Raw genomic sequence first — 22,076 nt, forward strand, 5'->3', positions numbered from 1 at the left:
TCATACACACACTTCAGTGACTCCCAGGGCCTTTAAATTAATTTAGCCTCTTTATTTTTCTTGACTTTTCTGAAAGCTCTTTGTTTTAGTCATGCATTCCCTTACAGCAAGTGCAAGTATGGCTAAAATTAGTGTTGTATAATGTATCAGGTATCGGCTCAAGGCTCCTCATAGGTTAGTAATTCTGAACATGATGTATCCATGACCTAACTTCTAGTTAATGTTAGTGTCAACTTGGGCAGCTAAGCTTTGCGTTTGTGTTTTAGGTGCAACATATGAAATTAAAAAAAACTACTCTCTTGAATTCCACAAAGGTCTGATGAAAATTCTTCTCCTCCCCATTTTTCCATCTTTCTCTCTCCCCTTCTCTCTCCACCTCTTTTCTAGGTCTCAAATCTATTATGAAGAAAAATGGTGTTGCTGACAAGCAGGGGAACAAGGGAGCCAAGAAAAACTTGAAGTTTGTGGGGGTGAATGGAGGGTAAGATCCTCTCTTAAATCAGCTTCCAATCTTCATGCGATTCATTACATCATACGTATTTATCTTTGTGTTCTACATGCCTTGTTGGTATTTAAGTTTGACGGTATAATAAGAAATCATTTGTGGGTATTGTTCCAGAATTACTAATAAGCAGCATTGATCATCTTTCTCATAAATCCAAGTGTGTGTATCAAGAAATTCTGCAACAATAAGATGTGATACGATGTAATTAAGATGGTGGCTGTTTACAGGCTGCACCAGTGTTATTGTCTCATTATCTTAACTTTCCATTTGTTAATGATGCAGCTAACACTATTACTCATTTCACACCAAACTGAGTGAGACCGCCTTTCCATTGTTCATCCGTCTGACCACAGCACTTGTGAACTCAGTCCAGCTGTGTCTCACACATCTGCCTCAAGCTGTTTGTCATCAAGGCTCACTGGAAGACACACTGCCCTGAATTTGACCTCAGCGCTGGTGTGTGAATGTGCACGTGTGAATATGTGCTGCACAGGTTGTGATGTGTGTGCATATTTCGTCAGCATTGATGGTACCTCAGTGCTTAGTGCAAGTGTGCCTATGCCAGCGTTTGCTAATGCTTAAAGCTGTTTGTGAAAGTGTGTGCGGGTGTGTGTGTGTTTGTGTGTGTAAGTGTGCTTGTAAGAGGTAATGAATTTTAAGTAAGCAGATGGCAGTGTTAGGAAGAACAAAGGGGTGTCTTAAGGTAGGGAAATATTTTTCAGACTGTTAGCTGTTTGATGCTACAGTTACATGAAGAAGCATCTGTGTACATACAAACGCACACATACCTGTGCAATGTAACTGTGATTAATCACCTGCATTCTTTCTCAAAGTATAACTTTCGCTGTAATGACATCATGTGAAATCCTAAATCAAGGCTCAAACCAATAAGCAACAAAAAAATAATAATTTTAGTCCTAAAATAAAAATGTATGCAATACAGTGCAAGATGATATGACATGATACAATACAATGCGTTACAAGTCAATATAATACAATACAAAACAACATTATAAACGATGATAAGAGCAATATGACACTACATGATACGATATAATATATCACTATATGATTTAATATGACATAACATGATACATGTTATTGTCCCCATATGCAGTTGGTCTTGGACTGCATATGGAAGCATGTAGACTTCTATCCTCACCCTGTTTCTAAGTTCACATTTAGGATACTTTTGTCACTTTTAGACAAATATAGACATACACAGCTACAGAGCTACCCACACATTCACTATCACACTCTAATTACCCTAAATGTTCACACAAGACTTGACAGCAATCCACTATCAAAGCAATCTTTAATCTTTTAATGCCTGCTCAGTCTTATTATGTGAAATCCCCATGATAACCAAATGCATATTAATAGAGTATGACATTTTAGTAGACTGTTTAAAGCTTTTGCCTATCATCAGTCAATTTTTATTTTTCCGTGCACACACGGAATGAGACATCTGTTTTTTCAATTCAATATTTCCTACATTCCCAATTGCTTGTTATAGAGAGTCATCTCCACGATACCTTGGTGGAATTACCCTCCTATAAGAAGGAAATGCCTGCCACTGGAAGGCATTTTCCTGTTTTTACAGTTATGAGTTTCACTGTTTTATGACCCCTTAACTTTCCTATGTTTTATCATTCGCTGTAGAGAGGTCTTACCCATCCTCCCTGTATCACAATGATCCATATATAAGGTCTCTTGAGAACGAAATGATGAATTACCAGTGTTTTTGCAAGGATTGTATCCTCTATGCACTAAGTTTTGTAGGCGTACCATTAATAAGCTATAAGAGATCCATATCAAGTTTGTTTTTCTTGTTTTGTTTTTGACCCTAAAAGACAAATATCTTGATTCAGAATAAAGTTGAGCAGATCCTATTTATAAACAGACAAACATGTTAGACAACAATATTTTCTTCGACTATGTTGAGACATCGCCCACACTAGGAAGTGGGTTGCTGTTTGTTCTTCTTCTCTGTGGATGCTCTAACCTATCTTGGCTCTCCCTTGAGCTCCTCTGGAATCCAGGGAATGCTGTGGCCCCTGAACGCCTCTTGTGGTGTGGTGTCTCACTGTGTGTGTGTGTATCTACAAAAAAGCATGAATCAGTGGCATTCAATATAAGCCTTATCTGATTATTGCTCTCATAGAGGTTCCTTCATTTTACACCCCGATGGGCACACTCACACACACTCACTCACACTTGACCAGAAACCTCCACAGGTCTAAATATATCATCAGCCTTTCCTCTATGAACAGGGTTGGCTTTTGTCCAAGGCTTCATATGGGAGTGTGCAAACATACCCATGGATTTTTATGTATATGTTTAACTGTGTGCGGGATGTTTTGGATATATGGGCCAAGGTTGTATCAGACAAGCCTCTTTTTATGTCACGCTTGACATCTGAGGGGAATGACCTGTTAGTATTATTCTAGCTATGACCTATGTTGACTTTACTGCTTTCCTATTGGTATAAACATGCTTAGGAATTTCACTGATGTGGATTCTTCTATATGCCTTATTGCTGTTTGCTTATTTTTAGTTAAGAAATGTGAGTTTGATGTTCCAAAAGGACTGAATGTCTCAATTGTCTGTCTTGCACCATTTCAGTGACTCCCTCTAAGCTCCGAAGTTGTTTCATTCTGAAATGGTAAATTAAGGAATCTGTAGTCATGCAACACCAGAGGATGGAATCACCAGAGGCCCAATGATGCAAAACAACCACACAATATTAATGCCATTTGTAACTATTTGCAATATGTAGAGTATTACAGTTATTGAAATTTATTTCATTTTCATGTGCAAATGATGCCTCCAAAAGAACATTTATTCAACTCCTGTTTAATACAAAGCTTTCAGTTCTTTTTACCTCTCAATCAAACATTCTTTATTCCTTACAAAATCTGTCACTAATGTTGCATCCACCCGATAAACTGAATTTGTGCCACTGCTTACATAATGCAACCTCAACCTCCTGTGAGGAACATTTGTTTTGTGTTGATTGGGACGCCCCCTGTGGACAAACTGGTGCCTCTTATCTCTTTTCTGATTTTGTCCACAACATGTGTGAGTTGTGTTGTCCAATGGAAAACTTCAACTAGTTGTCTTTTGACAGTGAAATGTTCAAATCGTCAAGAAATGCTGCTGTGGAAAAGTAAAACAAGGACTACTTTTTTATGTGAAAACAGCAAATGAGAAGTAATATATTGTGTTGATTATGGACTCATTTGCTTTTGTAGTTTATAAAGAGGTTATTGTATTTCACATTGTTTCCAAACCAACTCAAAATCCCTCACAGGAGCTTTAACTAAATGTACAAATCTTTGAAGTACTTTACTGTTTCAGGTATTTTCAATAATTTTAACTGTATGAGAAAGTTATGCTGTCCTTTCCAATAAAATCCTATCAATAACTAGATAATGTTAACTTCACCTTGTTTTCATCATCTGACTTAAACAGGAACACATTTCTATGGATGACTATGATTTCTGTGGTTTAAAAACTATGCTTGTGTCCATTTGTTTGGATCCCCCTCAGTTACGAGACAACATCCAGCGAAGAGTCCAGTGGAGATGAGAAGTCAAAGGTAGAGGTGGAGGAGGAGGACAGCTCAGAACCAGAGGTGGAGAAGGAGAAGGAGGAGAAGGAGAAGGATACAGAGCCCCTGCCTGAAGAGAAGCCCGAGGAGGGAGCAGAGACCCAGCAGACTGGTGCAGAGGCCTCAGCTGAAGGAGCAGGTGCTGTGGCTGCAGAGAAGGATGCTGAAAGAGGCCTGCTTGATCCAGATGTAAGCCAGGAGCTCCTTGATGATCCAGCTGAGAGGTAAGACAGACCGTAAAGCTTTATTTGTTCTTGTGTGGAAGGGATATCACTGTAGCTATGGAGTCTGTGCATCTTCACCTTATCCCCATGGCTATCATTTCCCCCTCATGTCATGCTAGGGTTGCCAACTTTCTCACTACTGTAAGGGACAGATGTATGGTGCCATGGTGGTGTGAGCATGATGTGTGAATTCAGCGTATATTCTGTTTCTGATTCAACTGGAAATGCAGAAAGTGTGTATATTCCCTTTAATCCTTACTGTATCATTATGTAGCCTCATATGAATAAACCTCAAAGAAACCACAATTTGGCTCTTTACATCAAAAGCAGGCAAAATAAAAATTAAATGCAATGTACGGGACAATTGAGGTCCTGTATGAAACAAACCAATTTAGCCCAATATACGGGGTGTCCCGGCTACTACAGGACATTTGGCAACCCTATGTCATGCTCAGGTTGGAAGGCTAAAATGTTGTATAAGTTTTGTACTGCTGTGTTAGAGGTTGCTAGTTGTACCCAGTGGTGGACACTTACAAAGTAAATTTACTTGAGTACTGTACTTAAGTACATTTTTTGAGTATCTGTACTTTACTTGAGTATTGTTTTTGGGGGAAACTTATTACTTTTACTCCACTACATTCAGAAGACAACTATTGTACTTTTTGCTCCACTACATTTCTATCAGTGCTCTAGTTACTCACTACTTCTGCTTTGAAGTCAGCTTATGAATTTCCGTCTCTTTTCTGAAATCTGATCCCACGGTTCATTTAGAGGTGGTAATGATGGCTATAATTCTCCACATGAGCACCCAGGGCCATATCTTCAGCCCGTGTTAGAGGTTTTTGAAATTAAGAATGATACGTATCATTTGAAATGTTCTCCCTGTTTCCCACTCTGCCCAAACACAAAAAAAATAACTTTCTAAACTGAGAAAGCGTGTTGAGCTACATAACATTTGTTTAATAGATGAACATTTCAAACTAAGTAGTTGGTGTAGTAACCTAGTTGCTGTTTTTATTCCATGGTATAGTTTTTAGAGATTTCAAGTCATGGTTTCTAGATAAACATAATGTAACTGAATGTGTATTCTTGACTGAACTTATGTATTTTGAAAAAACAACGTTTTGATATTTTTTTAAGAAGTACTTTGAATACTTAAGTGTTTTTTAAAAGCAAGTACTTCAGTACTTTAACTCAAGTAATTATTTGATGGAACAACTTTCACTTGTATTGGAGTAATATTTGACCAGGTGGATCTATACTTTGACTTAAGTAATGAAACTGTGTACTTTGTCCACCACTGGTTGTACCTAACTTGATGTGAAGTGAAGGGTATTGAAGAGGAAAGCCAGAAAGACAGTGTACTATATTTTCAAAAAAAAGACAACAGCAGTTGGCTTCCACAGGCAACAGCTAATGTTAGCATTGAACCAGAACCTAGCCAACACTACTTTAAGCTAGGTGATGACTGACTGCTAACGTTACAATTTGATAATGTTAAACCATGGGATAAGAGAAGCATTGATTCCAGCTAATTGCAATGTTAGCCGGGAAATGGTTAAATGGTAGTGTTGTTTTTGCTAGCTACTTGGTTATACAGTATAATATCTTTATCACCCAATCTCTTCCTGACTGATCAGGAGCTTCGAAAATGTAAAACCCCAGTATGACATAATAATATTTCAAGTTAAACCAGTGCATATGATAAGTGATAAGCCACCATAGAGAGCAGCATTTTATTAGCAATCAACCACTTCCCAGCTAAATTAATCATTAGTCAGGGAATGCATTTCAAATCATATAGTAGAAGTGGTTTAATACTTATGTTAGCATTCTTTTGTAACAGCTTGCTATGTTATTTTCTGAATTAAGGCACAAGTACCTTCAGAATTTCACTTTTGCCTTTCAATTGCTGCTTAATCAAGTACATTTATACAAGTTAAATACATTTCAGCTGCCGACCCTGAGTGTAATATCAGAGTAAAATGGCAGCAATATGAATAAGATGATCTGCATCTGATGTTGTCCTTGTCGGCGAAAGCGAAAGCATGATAAATAAATGATTGGTCTGCACCTACTGTTGACCCTTGTGTTTCAGAATGGTCAGGGAGACGAGGTTTCAGTCCTCTGAATTTTTAGCAACACGCTCAATAAAATTATCCTAACTACAAGCAAGAAAACAAGAAAATAAAACTGGAAGCTCAAAGAATATTCACATAATTAGTTAAAAAACAAGGTGGACCTAAGCGCTTTAGCACACTTTGTAAAGCAAAAGTAATTTGAAAACTGTTAGTCTTGCAATGTCAAGCAAACACAAGTGAGGGCTTTGTTTGTGTCTAGAATGAGCCTGCATACTTTCTTGGACAGGTGCTGAATGACACTTTAATATACAGTGAGCCTCACACACACACACACACACACACACACACACACACACACACACACACACACACACACATACTTACACGGACACATATACTTACACGGACACACACACACACACACACACACACACACACACACACACACACACATACTTACACGGACACACATACTTACACGGACACACATACTTACACGGACACACATACTTACACGGACACACACACACACACACACACACACACACATACTTACACGGACACACACACACATGCATGCACAAAAATCCAATTAAATCACACTCTTACCTTCTTACACTTCAGCACAACCTTTCCTCCCTCTTGATACCTCGCACAGACTCTGGGCTTCAGTCACACACTGTAAGCTTCTTTTTCATACACACACACACACACTCTATACACATCTGCGTTCACATAAACTTTAATGTACAGCAAGCTACACACAGTTTGCTCCTACACACCTCAGTGTAAGCTGCTCTTAATCTAATAGAGGTCTCAGACACACAAACAGAAACACTTAATTCCCTAAAGTGTTGAGTTCTGGGAAGAAGAGCAAACAAGTGGCAGTGCTTTCATCAGTGTCACTGACTGATCACGTCTCTGTGGACAGTGCTTTAGGGCCGGGGCCAGACTGTGGATGGGGCCCCTGATTGGAGGCAGTACTTATATTAACTCATCACTCAGCACCTGCCTGATCAACCCTGTGTGTTTGTGTGTGTGTGTGCTTGTACATGTCTTGTGCATTATGGCTGGAGTACAGTGTGATCCACTCAGGCTCAGTACTGCTGCAGGGCTGCAGTAACACTATGTATGACAGACGAGCAGTATGAGCAATTGGTGAATATTACTGTGCGGTGAATCAGTGTTAACTGTTACCATCGAGGTCTGCGTGTGCTATCAATGTGTCAGACTGCTGACTGATGCGTGTTTACTCTGCAGAGGCTGCCAGGCATCTTTTATCTTTTGTTTTTATCCCAGACAGAATTTAGACAAGGACTAAAGTAGCTGTCTCTCAGCCATATGTTGTGCAGGCTTGATGATATTCCCATGTTAAATCCGAAAAAAGCTGTAAACAATCAAAAGAGCAGATGTGAAGTGTTCTGCGTTACTTTTTTGATGTTTTTCTTTTTCAGATATTAGAACATTTTCAGCTCAAGTCAACACCAAATACATTTCAAATTGGACAATCAAAGATGGTACTCACTGAGTGGTGTGGTCTTTTATTCTAGGGAAAAGGTTGACAAAGGTTTTCTGGATGCCTGCGTATACGTTAAAGACCGCATGGAAGAGGTTTCATCCCCAGATAAGGAGATGGTAAGAGTTTCTTTATTTTTTATTTTTTATTCCAGCTCCTTAAAGCTTTAAAGATGGTTTTATGTGTTTGACTGAAAAGGTAAATAGTTAGTTGAATAGGGTATCTAGTCACCCTAGTCCCCACAGACAGGATTAAACAAATGTATTTTAGCCACTTAAAAATTCATTATCACTTATTTTCTTAGCTTGACCTTATTGTTAGAGAGCCCTATCTTTTGGGATACATTTTTAATTGTACAACAGCTGTATTCCCACAACTGCACAACAACTTGACATTTATCTGACTGTATATAAGTACCTCCTGCAACTCAAATTTAAAAGAATCTGAACTATTCTTTAAATTTCTTGATTGTTTGTCTGTCCAGCTTTCTGTGTCAACCACAGGCACATGTTGTTCTCATTCTATATCTAATAATGGGACAATGACGCTCTCCTTACTTTCCAAATTCAGTTTGTGAAACAGTAATAAAACAGTTTGCCTTTTGGGAAAGTATCTAAGATTTTGTTGTAGATATTTTGTTAGAGCCCTTTCACTTCTATAAGTATAGTAATATAGTTTACAATGTCATTCCTCAGGCTGAAAATGCAAGCTGCTAACAGCCCAAACTTTAAAAATAAAGCTCAAGGGACAATAAAAAGCCTGCCCCTGGCTGCCATGCTCATTCATACTTTTCCTCTCCTCCCTCTTTCCTCAGCGTCAGGTTTTAGTGGTGCTCTACCAGGAGTGGTTCAAGGTCTCCAGCCAAAAAGACTCACAGGCGGATACAGTCAGATTATACCTACGTCAAGTGGGCTTGACCACACCCACTCTCCTGCCATATGTAGTTAACTTGACAGACGGGAATGGGAATATGGCCCTCCACTACAGCGTGTCACACTCTAACTTCCCTGTGGTCAAACTGCTGCTCGATACAGGTGAGATGCAAACACTCACACAGGAGCACAAATACAGAATTATTTTTTTATTTTTTATGCAGGGTAGTGACAATAAGCAGATGAAAGCCTGTAAAGAAAAATTGCACATAATGCTCTCTTAGACTTTGATGTTTGTATGTTCAGGTCTGTGTGAGACAGACAATGTGAACAAGGCCGGCTACACTCCAGTGATGCTGGCTGCTCTGACGGCTGCTGAGAGTCCTGATGACCTGGAGGTGGCACAGCAGCTGCTGAAACTGGGTGACATCAATGCATGCTCCAGACAGGTAACGTCTGATAAATTCCTGGACTGACATTGAAAGTAAATCTCCACTTACTGGGCTGAAAATGAGTTCCTGTGTTTTATGATGATGGATGTTGTTGTTGTTGTAGAGAAGTTGTTGTCGGACTGATATTTAATTATATCTCCAGGGAAATTGGGGCATGGTAGGGATGTTTTACAAATGGGTCTGTTTTCACCACAACATCAGCTGTGTAACTTGACAGCAAAGTCATCGTTAGTCCAAACCAAACAAATGTTTAGAAAAGAGTGTGTCTGGACTTTCTCAAGTATCTTTTCATTGAGGCAATTATGTTACATACATTCCAGGTCTCATTTATAACTTTTGGTTAAGTGATTATTTGATTTTAAAATGTGATTGTACATTGAAACAAATAAGAATCAATTACTGATAAAAGTATGAATATTATATTATATAATATTAATTATTATATTATATAATATTTATATTATATTATATAATATTATGTAACATTATATTATATAATATTATATTATATCATATTTATATTATATTATATTATATTTATATTATATTATATTATATTATATTATATTATATTATATATTATTTTATATTATATCATATCATGTTATATTATATTATATTATATTATATTATATTATATTATATTATATTATATTATATTATATATTAGAACAATAACAAGCAAAATAAATAAATGACTAAAAGAAAAATAAATGAATATGTTAAATTGAGATGAAATAAAAATATATAAACAATACACCAAAAAAATCTCCTGAGTTGTCCGGAAACTACTAACCGCTTCTCCCTTCATCTTCCACTTTCCCACTTACCCTTCCAATCTCCCTTCATGCTGCTGGACTTTCAAAAGAAGAATGTATGGGTATGCTTCAGGGCTTTGCTATTTGTGACTGCTGCTAACTAACAAGCATGACAAAGATTTCACAATACTTAAACCAACCTTTTCCACGTTTCCACGTTTGGTCAATCTGGGTTCCAAAAATCTAAATAGTTACAGTCTAAAGGCCAAACTAGTTTCTGTAAAATTGGGGGTTATAAATCATTGAGTCAAGAACTAGTGGCTTTTGGTGTACTTCTGTTATAAAGTTCATGAAAAGAGTCATTTGTAGGACTTAAATTAGAAAACCAAGTAACACAATGTATCTCTCCATAGAACTTTATAAAGATGAACTACTGATGAGACTAAACTATTTTCACCCTTTCCTTCTCTCTGTTTCTTTCCTCCCTCATCCTTGGCCCTGCACCTCTCTTCAATTATTCCTTAATCCCTCACTCCTCACACCTGCCCTCTCACTGTTAAATTCTAATCTCTCTATTTCTCACTCTCTCCCCAGGCAGGCCAGACGGCGCTCATGCTCGCGGTGAGCCATGGCCGCGTTGCCATGGTGCAAGCTCCTCCTGAGCTGCGGCGCGGATGTAAATGCGAAGGACCGAGAGGGCTCCACGGCCCCCTGATGTGTGCCAGCGAACAGGGACACATACACATCGTTCGTCTGCTGCTGGAGACGGGACGCTGTGACACCAGCCTCACTGATAAGGTACACTGGTTCACAGTAAACTATCTGCTCGAGTGCTGTGAACATGAAGAAGTTTTACCTCTCATCAAAATGATTTCCAGAGTATGAGTCAAGAAGTGTAGTTTGCAAATCCCCAACTGATACATTTTCAAACTGAAATATAAAACCTTCAAGATTTAGAAGTTTTAGATTATCCAGATTCAAAACACATATTAGTGTTGTATAAATAGAGGAATGAGTGTCCACCCCAACCAAATATCACATAACAAAACATACACCTGTGAAGACCCGTACTCTATGTTATATTATCAACAAAGACCCAACATCACGACAGGATAAGATCCAGTCCCATCTTACAGACAGGACTCAGTCCTGATCTCATCTGAATCCACCATGAGCAGGGAAGCACTTTGCAGCCTTTAACAAGTTACAGCCATCTAGGTCCGTTACATTGTTAAATCCATGATAAAGCTGGCTCGCCTTTTGGAAAGAGCTACCTCTGATGCACACATTAGTATCATGGCTCCATGAAAAGATGTCAAGGGAAAAAATAATGTCTAGAGATGTTTGTGAGTTCCTCCGGTGGTAAAGATCTGTGCTTTGCATCAACAGTGTGGGTCCATTGATGTTTAAGCACATAGTTCTTATTTATGGGTAAACAGCTCCCTAAGTGTGCTGCAAGATTGTTGTCCAAATATGGTCAAGACTGGCTCTAAAGACTCAGATAACAAGATGAAATCCAGGCTTAATTAAAGCAAATGTTAAGTCACATTACTTACTTTAAATTATGTTATACAGTCCATGTGTAAACACTGCAGATCTAAAATAAGAGATGCTCTGTGTGTCTTTAAAATGGGTTCCCCTCTACTCCCCACAGAGGCCTGCGTCCTCCTGTCTGTGCCGGCTTGATTTGAACATGCCAACTCTTCCATGAGGGTTCATTCTGTACTGAGCTGCCAGTATGTTATATGCTGCATGTAGTACATAAACAGGGATTCTGTAGAACCAGTCACCTGATATTTGGTTGCACCAGCGGTCAGCATTAGACATCCTCTACGGTTATAACCAGACAGTGGCTGGTGCCTTGCCCACACGCAGGAAATTGATTTTTCCACCTTGTACATTATTGATTTCTCTAGATTGTCCATTCTCCTCCGCAGTCTGAGGTGACTAGTCAAAGAATTGCCATATCAAGGCTGGGGCCTCACCCTGTCAGTGCACCTACCTCTCAAAAACAATGATGTAATGACTGTTGCAACACTGCAGCTGCCCGCTTCAGCTCCTCTCCCACAGGGGAATTTCAGAGGTGACTGTGGCAAAAATAACCATGGATGGAAAATACAGTAAGGCATATCTGACATAAAGTCAATAAAAAAAAGTAAGTGGTGCAGTGTTTCACATTTTTCAGCAAGCAGCTATCACTTTTGAACCAAGTAGTTTTGTGCCAGTTGCTAAAAATGTTTATATCGTTAATTTCAGACACAAAATCTAACGTGGTAAATAGAAATATTAAACTTCAATACTCTGACATTCTTTAGTTTGAAGGTCCTCACAGTCTAACACAAGCTTACACACATAAAATATGTCTTGTTATAACATCAATACAGCAAAAGGTAAAAGTACATATGACACTTTTACTCGTGTTAACTGAACAATTATCATGAAAAAAGTAATTAGTGAAACACGGCAGGATATTGTTTAACCAATCTGCCAAAATAAGCAACTCCAACACATAATTTAAAATTAGAAACTATTCAAGAAAGTCAAGGAGATTGTCAGGCAGGTTTGTTAAACTTGTGTAATGTATAGGCAGTGTAGTTTACTGATATACTCCCCTGAGATAAGAGGTCTCCAAGTATGCAGCATAGTGTGCCGTAGTTTGCCATTAGATTTAATATTTAGCTTTTCATGAAATGATTAATAAGAAGACATCATAACATGCCAAAAGAAAGTGCAAGTAGTTAAAGGCAGTGTTATGGAGCACTGCCAGTTCAACCAGCCAGGAAAATGTATGATTTGAAAGGATTAGCTTCCCCAAATATATTTAGTGTATTCATTTTTGATCATTTTAAGGGGAGATTGTGCATTGTTCCAGAAGTGATGAGTTTGTGGGGTTTTAAAAGAGTCATCTAAAATATCAGGGCTTTTTATTAATACAGTAATGAAAAATAATGAACCTGACATCACTAGTGTTGATGAATTGGCATGTCGACATCTGCACCGAAACCCAAGATGAGGTGTTTTTCAAAGCAGGTATCAGTAAGATCTGTAACACTGACACTATGAGTGTCAGTTTAAGAATGAGCAACACACAGATCTTTTGAAAGCTGGCAGAACTTTATTTTTAACAGAATGAAATAAACTAACAGCGGCACATGCATAAAATGCTCCTGGCAACAAGTTCAGAGGTGCTTATGAAAATGCTTATCTTAATATTCATAGATTTATTCTGGGTTTTTGTGTTTCAGTTGCTTTGCTTCAAGGGGAGATGATTCAGAATGTTTTGATACCAAAGTGTTAAAATTATATCATACATAGCTTGTTTGCCCCACAACATTTGCCTGTATTCCCCTTTTAGCCTAAAGTACTAAACCTCCCCTAGCTTGTTATTTAACCACGGCAGGCGTATTACGCAGGCAATTTCTGCATGATGCAAAGAGGCTTATCATGGATATCATCCTAATCTTTTTGCACATTTTTGATGAGTAATTTGGGAGCAAATTATTAGATAAGATTAAGTGAAACGTGACAGACCATAATATTAGCTGGAATTTGACATTTCTGAGAGCACAGAGCTAATACTTACATCCAGACGCTGATCACAGCTCTTATAATAATGTTTACAGCAGATAAGAGTTACTTTTATCAAGCTAGGTGCAGCATGCTATAAGTAGAGTAGAGAAAGAGCAACACAACACTGCCACCATCAGGTTAAAAACAGTCACTGCAATGCTTTCAGAGTGATTCTTTTCTCTCCAGAACGGACAGACAGCACTGGCCGTGGCAGAGGGAGCCTCCCACAGACATAGTGGACTTACTGAAGGCCCACCCTGCCTCCTCTGAAGCATCTTCTACCGCAGACCTCCTCTGAGCCAGGATGACCCAGTTTACTACTCCAGACCAGTTCAGATATCTGATCTGCAAGCCTCAAGTCCAAGACCCTCTGTCCGCCAAAAGAAAGGGGGAAAAAGACTCTGAGTGACCAGAGGAGGAAAATATGGAGCTGCTCTGTTTACTACATAAAAACCTCGGTGACTGAGTGTCCAACAACAAACACCCACGTGTTTTCTTCCACATCTCTGCCCTGTGGGTGTTCTGGATATGCTGCATCAACCTCTCAGTGGACAAACAACAAAAAGGGGGCAGCTTGGATTAATATTAAAACATTGCCATGGCAACAGTGATTAACAAAGGGGACAGGGTGAGGATTTAGACAGACCAGGATGGATGACTGAAGAGATATTGAGACAAACTGCTGCTTCTTATCATCAACGAGCTCTTCAAGCAAAATACTAAGCACATGATCTACCTTTCAAATATAAATATATCAGATATGACATTATTTCTATTTTTCTGTTGATACATTGTCATCCTTTTTTATTTGGACATAAGCCATTATTTGACAATATATGTAGAATGTTATTCTAACAGATTATAATCATATACAAACACAGAAACTGTATTTTCTACTGCACTTTTTTTGTGATTGTGTACAGTGAGTTATAATCCTCTCTAATATATATAAGTGTTCAGAAGTATATCTCCAAAAGTGCAAATTAAGAAATGGATAAAAAACAATGTTTATTCAAATTTGCCATCATTCAGTGGGTATTTGACATCATTAGAAGCATTATTTTTGCCATATTTTGTGATGAAAATTTGATCATAAGTTTGATTATTTTAAAAATGTATAAGGATAAGTTGGAAATGAAATGTGTCTGTTGGACAAAGATGATTTTTATAATTACACCTAACCAACTAAAGAAAGACACAAGTCTTCTGATAAGAAGATTGTACTGTTGAGAAGGTGCTGCATGCCAACACACAATAACTCCCCCTACTGGTTGTCTTACAGTACAACAACAGTATGTTCTAATACTGTCTACTCTTGCGATCAACTCTCTTTCCTATATCCCTCAGATCAAATATAACGTATGGCTTGTTCTTCTGCTTGGTTCCAATCATGTATGCAACGGCTACAAAAATGCACAATGAATGCAGGCTGCTGTGATACATTCCAAGAAAAATATGTAGCAAGTCTAACTATACTGGCATGGAGTATGGGACTAACAGGATAGAAGCTGTCAGATAATATTGCAGGCAAACAAAAGAGTCTGCATCCCCTTACACTTAGGACTAAGAGAAAATCTTTATAAATCTAGCATTTGATCATGCGTTCTTTTCTGAAGTGATAAACTGACATGAAAACTGAAAGTGATTATTTGTTAATGGTTTGAAGTCTCTAAAGAAGCAATATTATTAATAAAATACTATATTTACTATCAGGAAGTAGTAGAGAGCATGGCTGTTACAGGGTCTTACATTTTAAAGGTGTGATATGTTTCAGGAAGTGTTGTTTTTTGCTTCTGTTTTCCACAACTCTTACCCATATTCCTAAAGTGTCTTCAAACAGGAGTACTGGTGTGATAACATGTTTACAAGTTCACAAATCCCCTTCAGGACCGCAGCAGAAACCTATTTGAACACTCCAAATAGAGGCAGTACAGGCACAGACATCCTGACTTTTGGGTTTAAACTGTGCACAAGTAGACTTAGCCACGATGACATCACATCAGTTTTGACCTCCCCTTTTGAAGCCTGGGGTTAAGCATTTCGTCCATCCCTGCTTTAGTTTCTTGGAACCAAAAGTGACTCATTTGATGACAAGCTAGATAAGTATTGTTATGTTTCCTATCCTGGTTGATCAGGCCACTGCTTTAGTTTTCTTTTCCACTTCTTATATGCATTTATGCTTTAGAATCTAACACAAAAAAACTCACAATTCTCTGTTTCCACAAAATACAACCAGTGGAATCGTGTCTTAGGTAGGTTCTTAGTCATCCGGTTGAGCAGCCCTTTAGGATGAGAAGCAAAGGGTCTTCAAGAACTTTAACTAAGTCCTCCTGCTTTTTGGATTACACTTTGATTATCATAAAATCCTCTAGCTTGAGTCTTTCTGCCATGAAATTAAAATCTAACCCCAATCTTATTATCCTACGCTGGCGTTTGGTTATCATTTCTTCTCTCAGAGACAAGGTCATGATAAACTTAGATCATCATGACAGACTAACTGATCTTGAGGTACTTGAAATTGTGGGGTTTGCTGTTGTTGCTGAAGGTGGACCTTAAAGGGGAATACCACTCATTCAAACAACTGCCAAATCAGTGGTCCAATGACGGCCGCATGTGCATCTCTACGTACAAAAATCCCTTTCTACAGGTGCAAGATTGTGATCCAGTATTTCTTTCCAGTTCTATTTTAATAATTATATTTATATGCCTATAGTCTGTATAGTGCTGCCTTCATAGCTAAATTGAACTGTTTCGTTTCTGAGATGCAGTGTGATCCAACCACTGATTCTGCACCAGTGCACTTGTTTTTTAGATACTTTAGTGATTTGGGTGGTAATATTGCAGGAGATAGACTTATTAGATAAATTACAGTATATAGTTATGTAGTGGCTGCATTTACTCATCAACAATGGGAATTTTGTAACAGAGACTTATTAATCAGATCACCGCTCAGTCTCAAAGTACTGCAGATTTCTCAACAAATAAGGCAACATTTACTCAAGAGTGTGGAAAGAAATCACACAGGAATTCAGAAAACTCTGAATTTGAACCACGCATCACATCCAATTCTTGACTGTCTGAACTTTAAAGTACAAAAACAAAAGCTAGCTCCCCACATTTCAGAGCCCCACAGAAGGATTTGATGGGTGCTGCGTGAATTATCTGGTATATCTGGTCTTCCGTGCCTGTGTATCAAGTCTTTAAAATGAATCAAATCCACATGTTTAATCCAGTGTGACCCAGATGTAATAAGGTTCATGACTGGCTAAACACCAAAGAACTGAAATCTGATTCACATGGGGTTAAGTGTAAAGATTTATCTGTACATGTACATACAGTATTGTGAAAAATATATAACAAGTATTGTCTGACAGTTGCTCTAAAAAAATAATATTAGTATTATTCCAAATGCTATATTTTTTACCATATATAGAATACTTATGTATGCATGGATATCATATATCGGGTGATTGGAAACTACGCTGAGAGTTCCCTGATGATGTGATTATTCGGCTCATCGTTGATTGGTCGGGGTCGTGTAGTACGTGTGTGATTTGACAGGTTGTGGACTGTGTCATGTGACCTTTGATGCTACCTATGATGTTTGTGGGGGAAATATGAAGCAGTCAAAACACTGGCTGAAGCTATAGGGAGATGTCTCTATTGTTGAATATCCATCTGAAAATTGAAGTATGAACATGGGTCAAATGTACAAATCCTGTACCTCTCTAAAGTTATCTTGTACAATGGGCTTCTATGTAACAAATCAGAGAAATACTTCTAATAAATAAATATGAAGATTTAAAATGCCTTCTTAAATGTCTTATTTCTAAGAGAAAACAGCAGTTTTGCAAAATATAGACATTTGTGCTTTTAGAATATGCCTTTTAGTTTATCATTTGAGAAACACACAAATGCTTCAGTGCTGATCAACAGTGTACAGTAAGTCACATTATAGTTTGAATTTAGAGAATACTAACAAAAGATTGGTCTCTTACACTTCACTGTTATGTTGTCACAAAAGATGACTGAATATACAACTTCATAAACTTTAATGAATATTTCAAAAACTTCTTGTCAGTTAACTTAAAGGCAGAATTAACACCATTTACAAGCAAATCAATTGTTTTTTTAGTAAGAGGTTGTCGTTTTTTTCTAGTTTTAAGTTATTTTTTTATTTTAACCAAAAAAGACTCACGTGGCTGCACGGTGGTGCGTGGGTACGCTGTTGCCATCACAGCGAGAAGGTGTCTGGATCGAGTCCCCAGTCAAGACAGGTGGCCTCTGTGTGGAGTTTGCATGTTCTCCCTGTGCATGCATAGGTTCCTTCAAGATACTCCAGCTTCCTCCCACAGTCCAAAAACACGCTCACCCAGGTGAATTGGTCACTTTAAATTGCCCGTAGGTGTGAGTGTGTTCAAGAAGTGTGGTTATCTTTCTTTCATGTTGCACTGTGATAGGTTGGTGACCTGTCCAGGATGTACCCTGCCTTCCGCCCGAAATCAGTTCGGATTGACTCCAATCCCCCATAACCCCAAACAGGATAAGCGGTCAAGATAATAGATGGATGGAAAGACCCACTGAAAACTACTGTACATACTTTTTTGCTTTAGCCATGATATATTGTAATGATCACAGTGTCCAGCAGATGGTGGTATAATACTGTATTAAGAACCCTAACCAAGGACGCAAGTGGAGACAACTTTACATCACAACATGTATGATAAGGAATCTGGTGAGACCATCCTGACATATTTACTAAAGATTAAGAACAGAAAGAGAGGTCATCCTAAAGTTATTTACACAGTGTACAATTAAAGTGATGTTTTTGTTGGATCACTATTCACGTGTGTAAAAAAAGAAAACCTATTTAGAAAATTTAATAAATAGAAAGAAAAAAATGGATTCAAAAATATAAAAAGAAAATTCTCATAACTTATTCATAACAGTGATTCTGTTAAAGTACTGAATGACGTTCAACCATTATTGAAAGTTAGCAATTAATTGTTACACCCTGAATCATACCAGTTCAGTTCACGTTGTAGAAATACTAGCAGGAATGATGGCTTGTAGCACTGTTGAGTGGTGTTGCCAATCATTTGCATGAGGTAATGATCTAGCTTGTACAACCAACAACTGTTTCTGACCACTTTCATGCAGTAGGGAGCACAATACCTAACTGGACTCCTGGCTGAAAAAACTGGGTTTCTTGCAGTCAGCCATGGAAGCCAGCGTAATGGGTAAGTAGGAGTACCAATCATTAGATAACCTTGTTCCTTTTTTCAACATCTTTATTACCTCAAACTGATATGTCTGCACAGAAACACATGCTCACACACAGCTCTCTTATATGTACGTGTTTGTACTGTACATGTGCCCTGTGATTTCATCTGTGACTGCACAGACAGATGATGCAATCGTGGAAACAATATTCACCAATGGAAACAATATTTTGCTCTCATTTATTTGTAGGAAGGAAAACAAAGTTTAAGACATTAGAATGAAAAGAAAACTTAAATCAGTCAAGACGTAATTACAAAAATGGCTTGTAATGACATATATGGACCCATATGGGCCTGCTCGGGCACTTCGCCCTCAGGGGACTGGCCTTCTAAGTGTCCCTGAGTAAAAAAAAGACTATTGGTGAGCGGAACTTTTAATTCCATGCACCCCACTCTATGGAACAGACTCCCTGTCGACATTAGGTTAGCATGTTCGGTTGATGTATTAAAGCAAAGCTGTTGTTTACTGCTGATGGTTCTTATGGTGTGTTGTGTCTTTGTTTGTTAGTTGTTTTAAGCTTTGTACAGCACTTTTGAGAGCGCTCTATATATAAATTATTATTATTATTATTATTATTATTATTATTATTATTATTATTATTATTATTATTATTATGATTATTAAAGATACCAGTTTAAACCGGAGACTTAAAAGTGATAGAGCAGATCAGACTTTAAGAATACGTATTTTTTTTTCATACATCATGTTTCTTGCAGATGTTATGATAAATAACACGCTTTCCACTCATATCATATTCCTTAATGTAAAAACCCTTCATTGAAATGATTTGATGAATTAAAGCAGATGAAAAACTCATTTTTTTTAGGAAACAGATTGGACATTGCTAACTCACAGAGAGCAGAGGGGTAATTTACTCTGAGCATGAGTGAATGATGTGTTAGGGCTGTGTTTAGGGTTGTTTCAGCTGCAGTAACCACAATACACAGTGTTGTGCTTGCACACATATATTTGCATAGCAGGGAATTTTAAATTTCCCATTACACACTCAGAGTATTCCCACACAGTAAGGGAAGTAAAGAGGAGTATAAGAGTTAAAATTATGTTGTTCTTTCACTTCCACTGCTGTTTGGAGGCAGGGGATTTGGAGATGGAGGCTTTATTGGCAGTTTGCATATCAGATTTGTGCTGCTTCTGCACATGAACACTTCACCTGTCCCAGCAGGTGAAACTTTAATTACATTTATGTCCTCACAAATTACATCTTCTGTGTGAAAGGTTGTGATATTGTTGTGATGTTTCTGTGTAATTGCACATTAGACACATTTACGTTCCTTTGATGACTGCCTACACCATTAACGAGGGGAATAATCCCGTCATAGGGGTGAAGGAGAGAGCCTATTACATTAGAGGCATTGTGTGTGTGATGCCCTCAAACTCAACTCCTCTGGGGCTCCTGTACCAGCCAATTACATTGAAATACGGTGATCTGGTTTGTGTGTGTGTGTGTGTGTACAATATTACAGAGAGGCTGCTTTTCAATTAAAAATGGGAGTCTCTACTTTGCAAGAATCCCCTCGTCATACATGTAACTAATTACACACATGCAGAAAAGGGAAATTGAGAAAAAATAGAGAGAGCAGAGGAAGGTATACACACACTTAACTACACGTGTACACACAAGTGCTCCTAATCTGCATTGCGATGTTGTTTGTGGCATCCCTGTCTGCCAGCACCAGATGATGAGCCGTCCTCGTTAGCATGGAGACTTTTAGCTGTAATTATCTGGTAATGGCACTAGCCCATCAGCTCCTCCTCTAGTGTGTCCCCAGTGCATGCATGCGTACCTCATACACACACGTATCCAATCCAGATACAGACACACATGCGGGCAGACATGCAGCCACACAGACAGACAACAAATACAGACAGACATGCAGACACAAATGGCCACACGCAGCTGGACTGAAATCCATGAGTGAAGACAATCATAAACAGACATAAGTTAGGTAAGCAGACATTGATGGTTAAACAGAAATCCATGAGTTTGAGCAAATATACACCAATAACAAGCTTAGACAGGCATGCACACAAGTAAATACACACACAGTGTGCCATATTCCTGCTCAGTTGTCTGCTCCTATGGCTAATCTGTGCAATTATTATCCAGGAGATAAGAGGAACTGTCATCCATGAGGTAGGAAGGAGGGAGACACAGTTGGAGAGACGGAGGTAGCCGGGTCTTCACTTCATTCTTAACAGAAGACACTTTAATGCAATCATTTCATGAGGCCATATTTGAAAAATTAACCGGCCTGGCTCCTTTCACAAAGTCAAAAACTCCTTATCTCTGCAACAAAAGGTGCCACATTTGAAAGTGCCCCAATGGGAGGAGCAGAAGTGCTGATTGATGTAAAAAGAAATGGACCAAAGAGGGATGGAGAGAAAGAAAGAGAGGAGAGGAGAATGTAGGGGACGAGTTGATGCAACTGGAAAAAAGGGCAGAGGGAGACTGAGTGTTAATTCAGTTTTAACAATCACGTTTTATTGCAATGCTTGTGAAACACTTTGGTTTTTCATTGTGTGAAACTGTTCACACACAAGGGCGCTATAAACCTGCGTCCCTTTAGTAAAGCTCTCTGAGGCAACACAAAGAAAGAGAGGAGAGTAATGAGAGAAAGAAAGAAGTAATAAAATGGGAAAAAAAAGAGGAATTTAAAGGAAATCCTAAAGCACATACTCTGCATTATGTCACTTTGGTTTACAGAAGGTGATGTGTCCTGACTGCTCGTCCATCCAAGATAATCTTGGATGGCCGAGCAGATCAGAATGGGTTGCCTGTTTCAGTCTGCTGCCATGTGCATCTTTGACGGTAATAAATACAGTGTAATGACATTCTCCAGCCAGAAGGGACGGCAGAGCATTAGTATAGAGAGCATATAAGCATATGTGTCATAAGCTGCTGTTGGTCTTTGTTGTATTTTACTTGCTTTGATTCCCTTTGTCATTTCATATTTAATTCTACCCTGTGTTCCATATCTTGTATTATTTGGTGTGTAAATTCAATTGTGTTTCTTAGTTTTGTCTCTTGTGTGTCCTGTTTTGTTTGTAAATCTTGCTCCTTGTGTTTTCATCCTTGTTCAACTTCCTGCTGTTGTGTGTTTCACCCCACTTTAATTGGCACTCAATTAGTTTCACCCGTGACCTGATTATAGGATTATATTAGGGTTAGGGTTATGATTAC

The 22,076-nt window shown here is 38.3% G+C and overlaps 1 protein-coding gene across 1 annotated transcript in view; it reads left to right on the forward strand.

Annotated features, from left to right (window-relative positions):
• kank4 (KN motif and ankyrin repeat domains 4) overlaps positions 1-17,398 on the forward strand; it is a 101,689-nt gene extending 84,291 nt beyond the window's left edge. Inside the window, 10 exon segments of the mRNA XM_034673057.1 lie at positions 388-481; positions 4,058-4,342; positions 7,974-8,058; positions 8,754-8,973; positions 9,118-9,260; positions 10,616-10,669; positions 10,671-10,730; positions 10,733-10,819; positions 13,778-13,818; positions 13,820-17,398. Coding sequence (XP_034528948.1) covers positions 388-481; positions 4,058-4,342; positions 7,974-8,058; positions 8,754-8,973; positions 9,118-9,260; positions 10,616-10,669; positions 10,671-10,730; positions 10,733-10,819; positions 13,778-13,818; positions 13,820-13,889 — 1,139 coding nt within the window. The 3' untranslated portion in view covers positions 13,890-17,398.
• The last annotated feature ends 4,678 nt before the right edge of the window (positions 17,399-22,076 follow it).

The sequence above is a fragment of the Notolabrus celidotus genome, chromosome 2 (assembly GCF_009762535.1).
Source record: "Notolabrus celidotus isolate fNotCel1 chromosome 2, fNotCel1.pri, whole genome shotgun sequence".
Taxonomy (NCBI): domain Eukaryota; kingdom Metazoa; phylum Chordata; class Actinopteri; order Labriformes; family Labridae; genus Notolabrus; species Notolabrus celidotus.